General features: G+C 55.9%; 1 protein-coding gene across 3 annotated transcripts; it reads right to left on the minus strand.

Moving 5' to 3' along the window:
- Positions 1-1,396: 1,396 nt before the first annotated feature.
- Positions 1,397-9,798, minus strand: GATA2 (GATA binding protein 2). 3 transcript variants are annotated; one of them, XM_006091309.3, is made up of 6 exons: positions 9,599-9,798; positions 8,684-8,956; positions 7,632-8,273; positions 5,777-5,922; positions 3,768-3,893; positions 1,397-3,312 (listed from the first exon to the last, which is right to left on the minus strand). In XM_006091309.3, the coding sequence occupies exons 2-6, from the start codon at positions 8,910-8,912 to the stop codon at positions 3,013-3,015; spliced, it is 1,443 nt and encodes a 480-aa protein (XP_006091371.1). In that variant the 5' UTR covers positions 8,913-8,956; positions 9,599-9,798; the 3' UTR covers positions 1,397-3,012. The 3 variants fall into 3 exon arrangements, with proteins under 3 accessions (XP_006091371.1, XP_006091373.1, XP_023611914.1); XM_006091311.3 differs by lacking the exon at positions 9,599-9,798 and adding an exon at positions 9,043-9,390; XM_023756146.1 differs by having other exon boundaries at positions 3,197-3,331; positions 9,599-9,796.
- Between the last annotated feature and the right edge of the window lie 106 nt (positions 9,799-9,904).

Below are 9,904 nucleotides of genomic sequence, written 5' to 3' on the forward strand. Positions count from 1 at the left end.
GACTGAAGACATCCAGGGATCTTGGTGGTGTGTGATCTACTAGGGATCAACAGCATCAATGACTGGAGAATTTGATGACCAGAGACTGGAGAATTTGATGACCAGAGACACAGGTTACTGGTGATTCCAATGACGAAGAAGGTTGGTGATCAGTACTACAGGTGATCTGCGGTATAAGAAATATTGGTCCTGGGGGCCTTGGAAGATAAATAAAGTCAACAATCACTGATTTGGACACTACAGACTGTGGTAATCAACATTGACCAGTCATGGGTACTGGTAACCAGAGTCATTTGTGAGCACATTGACAGTCAGAAAATTTGATGCTAAGAGGATTCTATGGTCAGGGACATTGTTGGTTAGAGATCTTGGTGATTGGAGACAAGTGACCAAACACATTGTTAAAGAGACATTGGTGATGAGAAATAGTATGATCAGAGATCATGTAAGTGTAATCTCATCTATCATTGATTAGAAAAACATTGATCAATGACAATGGTGATCATACTTCTTGATGACCTAGAGCATTAGTGACAGAGCGAGCAACACCTTGATGCTTAAGTGGTAAGACACAGTGGTGATCACAGAGATGGTAGATAGAAATACTGAGGACACAGACAGTGGTCATCAGAGACATTGGCAAACAGACACATTGAATAGAAATATTGTTGAACAGATATGCTTATCAGAAGATTGGTGATGAGAGATATTCATGATCACACATATACTGGTGAGCAAGCAGTCATGGTAGACACTGGTGATGTCAGTGATCAGACACAGCATCCATCAGTGGCATTGACGAAGTATTGGTAATTAAGTAATGGCGATCAGTTGTTAGTAATTAGATGTCTATGATCATAGGCTCTGGTGTGATTGTCATTGAATCACTGACATTATCATTGACCATTGAATAGTCATAGCTATCTCTGTTGACCAACATAATGGATTAAAGAAGACAGAAGTCAATGACATTAGTGATCAAATACATTAGTAATCAGGTTTGATAATGAATGGGAATATTGGTGACCAGCTAGCTCAGAAACAAAAACTGAAAAGTACCTGAGAGGAAGTGAATGTGAGTTCAGTGCAGAATGTGAGTCTACAAGAGCCCCAATTGAGCCCTCAAAAAAAGGATTAGTGTGTGGACCAAAAGCCAGAGAAGCCACAGCCACCCTCTCCAGTATCCACCCAGCCACCAGGACCCTCAGTTAGGTAATAATGAGGAAATTCAGATGGAAGCAATTCAGATTATCTGAGTCCCAGCCAGATAGGGCCCCAGCTCCTATTCCAGTTTTTTCCTCCAAATCACTGGGCTATAGAAGCAGTTCAGCTTGACTGCTAATTTCCATGCCTGGGACTCGGTTGTTCCAGGAGTCCATAAGACAGGACAGAGGCATTCACAAAAAGTATTTTATTATTAACAGTATTCACTTTAAAGGAATAGAAGGATAGCATATAATTTTTACAGACAACATATAAATGTTGCACATAATTAACAATAACTTAGTTCACTAATCCAAAATAAAACAAGCCAAATGAAACATAAAAACAGAAAATACTGCCGATTCTTCTTATGTGGATGCTAGTCCAAAATAAGTTACTTCCGGTGGTGGTGCCCCCAGCAGCAATCAACGGCCCATATTGCACTTGGTCAACTACATCAGCACAATCCTCTTCCTGGGCACGGCCCTCTCCAGCTGCCACACCCCACCACCACCCCATACAGAATCTAAGCTCAGGCAGGGTTATGTACAGCTGTACCTTGGGAAGGATCCAGCCAGCCACAGCAAAGCAGAGCAGAACCCAGGTCTCCTGGGAGCCCAGCAGGTTCATGGCCTCTCCTTAGGTCCTGGCCCTGACTCACCCCCAGCTCCTGCCTTTGCCACCTGCCAGACCAGCCCGGAGAAGCCAAGAGCAGCTAAGGCCCCGTCCCTGGCCCCCAGCTCCCCGTTCTAGGGCTATGGGATCCAAGAACTTTTCCAAAAATAATTGCGAAGCTACAGCCTTGATTTGTAGGTTTTATTCCTTTCCATAAGAAAGGCTTCTGTGGCAAAGTACGTTTGACTGGACCCAAAAAGAGTTTAAAAATAAAACAACTCATCAGCGAGTTAAGCTTATGCAGTCTTTTAAAATATTTTTTCTTTTGTCTCATAGTGGGAGGGAAGGGGGTCGAGGGGTTAGCAGAAAAAGGATGTATGTACAGGGGTCCACCTGGCAGAGGAGGCAGGCGGTAGCTCGGCTGTGAAGGGGACACAGACCACACCAGCTTCAGCCTCAGAGCCAGGGGAGCGAGCTGGGAGACATTTCCCCTCGCAAGAAAACGTTGTTTCCTTCCTGTGACCCAGCCCTGGCCTGGGAATCTATGTAGGACTGTGATTGTCTCTGCCCTCCAGGGCCCATCAGCAGGGCACGCACTGGCTCAGCCTCCCGTAGGCCATGACCCCTCTAGATGGGCGAGGCCCAGCCTGGGGTTCAGCATTTCAGAGCCGGAAGCCCCAGGAGAAGGTGTGGGCTAAGTCCCTCACAGATCTGCCCCCGGAGCCCTGGCAAGTGCATGACAGGCCAAGCGGAGGAAGACCAGGAGCACCAGGGGCAGCTCAGACCTCTCCCAGTCTTTGCGAGAAACAAGAGTGAAATAAGTTATTTCTGCCTACTCCTTTTTCCTTCTAAAAATGGTTTCCTTTGTTTGTCCCCTACTCCCTCCTCCTCTCTTCATAAAGTTGTCCTTTCTGCTCTCCAACAATTGTCCGTGATGGAAACCCCACCTGGGTAGCAGCTGGGCTGAGGCCACCCCTCAGCCCCAGTAAGAATCTTCATAGTGACCGGCGACTGCCGAGCAGAGCACCCACAGGTGGGGCAGCGTGGGGCTCGGGCTGGGCTGACAGGAGAGGCATCAGTCTTTGGGGAAGGGCAGACAGGTAAGGTTTTGGTTCACCCATCCTTGGAGCACCCAGCCTTGAGCTGCAGGCCACCTTCCTCTGCATCCGTCTGTCCATTCGTGGAGGGCTGTCCCTAGCCCATGGCGGTCACCATGCTGGATGGGTGGGGGTGGCCAAAGGAGAGGCTGGAGGAGGGGTGGATGGGTGTTGGGGTGGGCAAGATGTGTCCCGAGTGGCTGAAGGGTGGGAGGTGGCCAACAGGTGCCATATGTCCGGCCAGGGTGGCGGCGCTAAAGGGGGAGGCCTTCTCCTGCATACACTTGGACAGCTCCTCGAAGCACTCTGCCCCCTTCTTGTTCTTCTTCGACTTGTTGGACATCTTCCGGTTCCGAGTCTGGATCCCTTCCTTCTTCATGGTCAGTGGCCTATTCACCTGCGGGCAACCACAAAGCCTTCAGGGAGTCAAGTTCCCTTCCCAGAGCAAGACCCCCACCCCCTACTTGGGCTTGGGGCAGAGGCAGGCCTGGGCTGGGACCCCCACCCGCTAAGCCCACGTAGTCCTGTCACCAGCACTGCCCCAGTTTCAGGAAGGGCACTTAGCACTGTGAGGCTGACCTGTACCCTGCTGGACACTGAGCCCCCTAAATTCCAGCAGTGCCTCCCCAACTACACAACCAAAACACTCCCCCACTTTTGTGTTAAACAGAGAGTTGTTGGGCCTGCTGTGGAGAACACACCTCTAGCCAGCTTGCCCTCTGATGGGAGCCCTCTGGAGCCCAGGGCTTTCCCAAGCCACGCCAAGCTGCAGAGTGGCTGGGGCCTCTGCCTGGCAGCACAAAGAGCAGCGGTCCCTGGGGAGGGGTGGGGCAGGGCGGCGGGCGGACTTACATTGTGCAGCTTGTAGTAGAGGCCACAGGCATTGCAGACAGGGTCCCCATTGGCGTTTCGGCGCCATAAGGTGGTGGTTGTCGTCTGACAATTTGCACAACAGGTGCCAGCTCTCCTAGCAGCAGACTGGGAGGGGAGGGGCAGCGTCAGCAGGCTGGGCTCCCACGCCCCACCTCCACCAGCCTCCCTGACCCTTGCCCCACCCCCACCCTGCCCCCACTGACTTCGCCAAAGAGCCTAAATCCCTAAGGAGAATTGAGGCACCTCAGAGCTGTGGACATGTAGAATTTGAGATCTAGACAATCACAGAACTTTAGAATAAAGAACTCTCAGAAGGCTGATCTCACTATCAACGGGGTTTCGAGAGCTGAAAGGGAAAATCAACTACCTCCTGGATTCACCAAACAATCTGACTCTAAAAATGGGGAAACCGAGGCCCCTGAGAAGTGCTCTTTATTTTTGGTCCTCCTAGAGTCCCTGGGTCTGGAGCTGCTTCTGTCTCCTCCCACAGGACTCCCCTCAAAATCCATAATTCTGGGCAGCGTCCTGCCTGAGGGCAAGGCAGGGCAGGGGCGGGGGGAGGGGAGGGTGGGCCCTGTGGCTGCCCAGAGTGGAGATGTAAAATGTTTCGGGTGTCTCACTCAAGCCGAGCTGTCCAACACAGTAGCTACTCGCCACATGTGACGACTAGACTAAATTCCCATTTCATAAAAGTAGAAATCCTGTTTCTCCCATTGCACTGGCTACATTTCAAGGAGTCCATAGTCACAGCATCATGGGCTGGAGCTTACCATAGTGGACTGTGCAGACCTAGAACATTTCCTTCATTGTAGGTTTACTGGACAATGCCGGTCTTTCTATTCAACCCCTTGTACCCCAAACCTCAAAGTCCTAACCGCCCCCAGGCCCTCAAGGAATGCAGGACAGAGGTGGTCGGGCAATGAGTGTCTGATTTCTAGAGAAGGGAGTGAAAGGCTGGCAGGAGAAGGCCACAGAGTCTTTATCCAAGAAAATAGATTCCTTCTCCCGGTGCAACCAGTGCCAGCCCCACAGTCACAGAGAACTGCGGGCAGCAGGGGTGGGGGCGGGGGCCAGGGCCAGCAGAGGCTGGAATGGCCGCCGGGGGGCCTATGGACTGCAGTCTCAGAGCCGGGAGGGGTGAGGGTGAGTAAGCAGCCTGAAGCTGGAATTCTGACTCAGGGGCCAACACTTTAGCCTCCATCCCTACCCGGGCCCTCACCCCGCCCTCACTGCAGGGGGAAAAAGGGGGCCCCCCAAAGCGGCGAGAGTGATTTAAGCCTCATAAATCACTTCGCCCTGAAAAAATATATTTATTATTCTTAGCATTTTACACATTATTTGCAAAGTGGAGCGTATTAGAAATTTCAAAACAGCCCAGCGAGAGGCAGGACTGAGCCGAGGAGAGACTCTAAAAACTCGCAGAGTCCGGAAACAGATACACGAAGTTTCCTTATCTTCAGGCTGCAGATGTCCGGATAGGAAACTCCGGCAGGAGATCCGAAAGGGCATTTTTTTTTTTAAATCGCTCAAATGAAAATACACAGTATAGGTGTCTCCATGGAAAAATAATAAAGGGCAGGTTTTTTTGGTGGCTGGTGTGTTTTATTTAAATAGGCATGAGGCGCTTGTGAGAGAGCTGCCCGAAGCCACAGGGAAAATTACTTCATGGCCCTATTTTTAAAAAGAGTTAAACAGAGGCCAGGGCCCTTGGACACTCAACTCTCGGTATCCCTGAGCGGGGTGGGGGTGAGGGTCCCGGACCGGCTGCCGAGGAGGAAATCTGGCCTGAAAAAAAAATCTGGCCGGAGAGAAGGGCAACCCCAACCGACATCCAAGTAAAAGGTCTGAAGTGGCAATCATCTGCGTTTGAAGGCTTCTCTGTTGTTCTTGTTTTTTTTAAATTAACTGTCAGCTCCTGTCAGCTCCCGCCCAGGTTAGCTACCAGGGTGCCGCCCACCAGCCTGCTCCCCCCTCGCCCCGCTGCCTACCAGTCTCCGCTTCGGCTTGATGAGCGGCCGGTTCTGCCCGTTCATCTTGTGGTAGAGCCCGCAGGCATTGCACAGGTAGTGGCCGGTGCCGTCTCGCCGCCAGAGAGGAGTGGCCGTGGCCCCGCAGTTGACACACTCCCGGCCTTCTGAAGGGGGACAGGGAGAGACACCAGCCTGCTTAACCGACAAGGTCACGGAAGACAGTCGGTGGGCGAGCGGATGCCGATCCGGCAGCAGTCCCCTCGGCCAGGCTGCTTCAGGGGAGGTGACTTCTAGTCCCAGTCCCGACGGGGAAAGGGAGCCAGGGGATCTCCCCCAAGGAGCGGGGTGCAGAGACCAGTTTAAGACCTCATCTCCCTCTTCAAAAACCTCTCTGGGCGAAAGGGAAACCGGGCGGAGGGAAAGCGGGCCAGGGCCCCAGGGGTTCTCCGCATGAACGACAAGGAGAGGGTATTTACAACAAACTTTGTCAATGGCAGGGCCGTGACTGGAATCACCTGGCTGGCCCCGGAGACTCCGGGCCCCCTTTCTAGTTCTCTTTTGTCTCTCTCCTATCCCCACAACCGCATCCGCTACCTACTGAGTCTGCTCCACGTCTATGCCCTCAGCCTTTACCCTGACTTTCTGCTCTCAGTCCAGGGTAACATCCTTCTTTCCCCCCAAACCCCCTCTTCTGCTGAGGCCCTTACATTTCAGTCCAGGACTCAGAGCGAAGTTGTGCTTTAAAATAAAATAAATAATAAGCCCTTTCGTTTTTAGGCTAAGTTGTTTTAGGTTTTTTGTTTTGGGTTTTGTTTTGTTTGCTGTTGTTTGCTTTTTGTTTTTGTTTGTTTTGTTTTTGTTAAGACCATCTGGAATTCAAATAGAAGGTAAAACAAACTTGGGAGAAAGGACTAATTAAAGGCCAGCTAGCTGGTCTGAGCAGAACAGGGACTCGGAAGTGAGACGAAGATGGGTGCAGGTGGCAGCTTCAGCGATCAAACGGGGTAACTGCTTTAGCATCGTGTTACCCGGGACATTTTTCCACATTTAGTTTAACTAAATTGCCAGTATATATGGGCAAGAAAAGGTGTGTCCTGGACTTGGGAGTACGTTTGTAAAATCTTCCTTTCCCCAGCTTAAAAGAATTGGGAAGGATGCAGCGATAGGACTCCCACGCTAGCCATGGTGTCTGCTCTACGAAGGCCAGATTCTTGGACAAATCCAACTTGGCCCCAGCAGCTCCTCCTGCGAAGGGGCAGAGGCACCTACAGCTTCATCCCTTCACTCCAGCCCTCAGGGAGGGAGAGTAAAGGGCACGCCAGGGGCGGGGAGCATGAACAGGTTCTGGAATTTTGCTTTGGGGAAATCTCCCAAGGAGATCAGGAGCCACAGAAATCCCAAGATCGGACTGATTGAGTTGGAGAACCGGATTCCTTAAAGATCTGGAGCCTTTGGAGTGCACACGCTCACAAACACACGTATACACACATACACACGGCCTCTCTGCTCTCCCCTGCACATTGCCTTCTCTCACACTGAATCTTCACTTAAGATTCAGGGAGGGGAAGGGGGAATTTCCCTTCTGTGGTCTGGTCTGGCACTTGGAGGGAAAGGTAAGGAATGGGGAAGAAAAGTGAACTTTGGGGGCCACAAGGAACACTTGAAGGCAAATGTTTTAAGACCCCCTCTCCCCCACTCTGGGCTCTCAGACATCTCTTGGGGCTCTTAGAAAGGGACATCATGCATCCCCAGACCTGGGAGCCTGACACCGCCCCCTCTCCTAGACCACAGCCTACACGGCCCCACCCCAACCACCACCCCACAAAACACAAACTGCCCCCACTTCCACGAGGTCCCTAGCACCTGCTTTTACCTGAGCAGGAGCGTGCCTTGCTGCGCTGCTTAGGGGTGAAGCTGGAGGCAGGGCCACCCAGGAAGCCTCCAGGGTGGAAGAGTCCGCTGCTGTAGTCGTGGGTGGCAGCCGGCACGTAGGAGGGGTAGGTAGGGATGGGGTGATGTGTGGCAGGCTGGGTGCCCATGGCAGCCAGGCCTGGGCGCAGGGGGCTGCCGCTTTCCATCTTCATGCTCTCGGCCAGGGAGACTTGGTACTTGACGCCATCCTTGTCCTCCCCCCGGGCAGCACTACCCCCTGCGGAGGAGGAGGCTGGGGAGGCAGCCCCCGTGGCGCTGGGGTCAGGAGACACTTCCTTGGGCGGCGTGGGTGGGAAGCCGAAAAGGTGGGAGCCAGAGTGGGCGGCAGTGGGGGTGAGGGAGGCCACCGAGCCCCCACTGCCTCCCCCGCTCCCGCCCCCCGCCCCTGGGTACACGGAGAGGGGGCCTCCGGGGCCTCCAGCAGCCGAGGGGTGCAGCGGAGTCTTGGAGAAGGGGCTCACGGTCCAGGGGTTGTGGTGGTGCGCTGCGGCCGCGGAGAGGGCTGCTTTACCCCCGTCCAGCCACGGCAGCCCCGGGCTGTGCAACAAGTGTGGACGGCACATCTGGCCTCCGGTGAGGCGTGCTGAGGGAGGAGGGAGAGGGGTTAGGACACAGGGGGTGTGGGCCCGGCCAGGACACGGGTACGCAGGGCCACAACACACACAGCCGCTGGCAGTAACCCCCTCCCCAAAGAAAACCAGAAATGGAACCACCGGCAAAAGTCAGGAGTGTCAGTCCGGCGTGGGAGGACAAGTGGCACAGAAGGACCCTCGCGGGACAAGGCCCAGCGTGAACCCCCGGGGGCCAGCTGGAAACGGGCAGAAACCCTGCGGGACCCAAGAGGCCGCTGCCTCCACCTTTCCCGCCCCGATTCCTCCGCGGCTTCGATTCCTGTGGATCCCACATCCGGGAAGCAGGCGGCGGGGCCCTCCTCCCCTTCCGCGCCCGGCGCGCGGCGCCAGAGCTCCCCGTCACCCACCGCCATGGGCTCACCGTGCGCGGGGCTGTAGGAGACGCGCGCCCGCGCGTGGGCCGGGTTGGCGTAGTAGGGGTTGCCCTGCGAGTCGAGATGGTTGAAAAAGACGTCCACTTCGTCCGGAGGCAGCAGCTGCGCGGGCTCCATGTAGTTGTGCGCCAGGCCCGGGTGGTGCGAGTCGGGGTGCTGCGCGTTCAGCACGGCCGGGTGCGCCATCCAGCGCGGCTGCTCCGGCGCCACCTCCATCGCGGGCGGCGGAGGCTCGGGGTGGGGCGGAGGCGGCAGCGGCCCTGCACGACGGAAAGGGGCGTGAGGAACGCGGCCACAGCCCGACACCCCCAAAGTCCCGTCGTGCGGCGCCCCGTGTGCGGCTCACCCAGCGGAGCTCAGCCGCCGACCAGCCTCGGGCGGGAGGAACGCTCAAAGCTCAAAATGAAAGGAAGGTGAGGGAGGGGGCTCGGCCACGCACACGCACACGGTGACCGCTGGCCCCACAGCCACACGCCCGTGCACACGGGTCCCACACGAAGACGGCACCCGGCACGAGTTACCCCCGCAAACGCCCACAGTCGCACTTTAGACACGCTCACACTGAACCCCCACCTTCCTTGGACACTAGCACAGACACAGACTAAAAGTTGGAGGCAGGCGACCGGGCATGGACGGGGCACATGATCCTAGCGACACGCACACACCTACACTTGGCGCCACATGCACTTATTGACTTGGTCCCCCACCCCCCACACGCACACGCAGCCCCGGCGGCGGAGCCGGCCCCTCCCGCGCGCACTGCCCGGCAGCGCCATCAGCACCTCTCCGGGGCGCCCCGAAGCCGGCACTCGCAGCCCCACCCCGGCCTCGAGCCCCCGCAGAGACCTCCCCGAGCTTGGCGCGCCCCGAACCCCCAGCCAGCCTTCGCACCCCAAACTTACACACGCAGCGCCACGGGGAGGGAGAAGCGGCCTGGGGGAGGGGGCAGCACCGCGGGAGCCCGGGGTGAAGGGCCCCAGAGGCAGAGCTCAGACGGCTGGCGTGGCTCACGGGGTAGGAGCGGGGGACAGCGCGAGCCTCGGCCCTTGGCCCGCCCGGCTCCGGCCCCTCGGCATCCTCCGGCCGCCCTGGCGCCAGCTCCAGACTCCAGCACAGACATGAAGCGGGGGCCGCGCACGCCTAAGAAGCCCGCGCCAGCCAATCACCAGCCGCACGCCGCCCAGCCTCCGCCCCCCATTGGCTGTGCC

Source organism: Myotis lucifugus, unplaced genomic scaffold, assembly GCF_000147115.1.
Source record: "Myotis lucifugus unplaced genomic scaffold, Myoluc2.0 scaffold_90, whole genome shotgun sequence".
Classification (NCBI taxonomy): Eukaryota; Metazoa; Chordata; class Mammalia; order Chiroptera; family Vespertilionidae; genus Myotis; species Myotis lucifugus.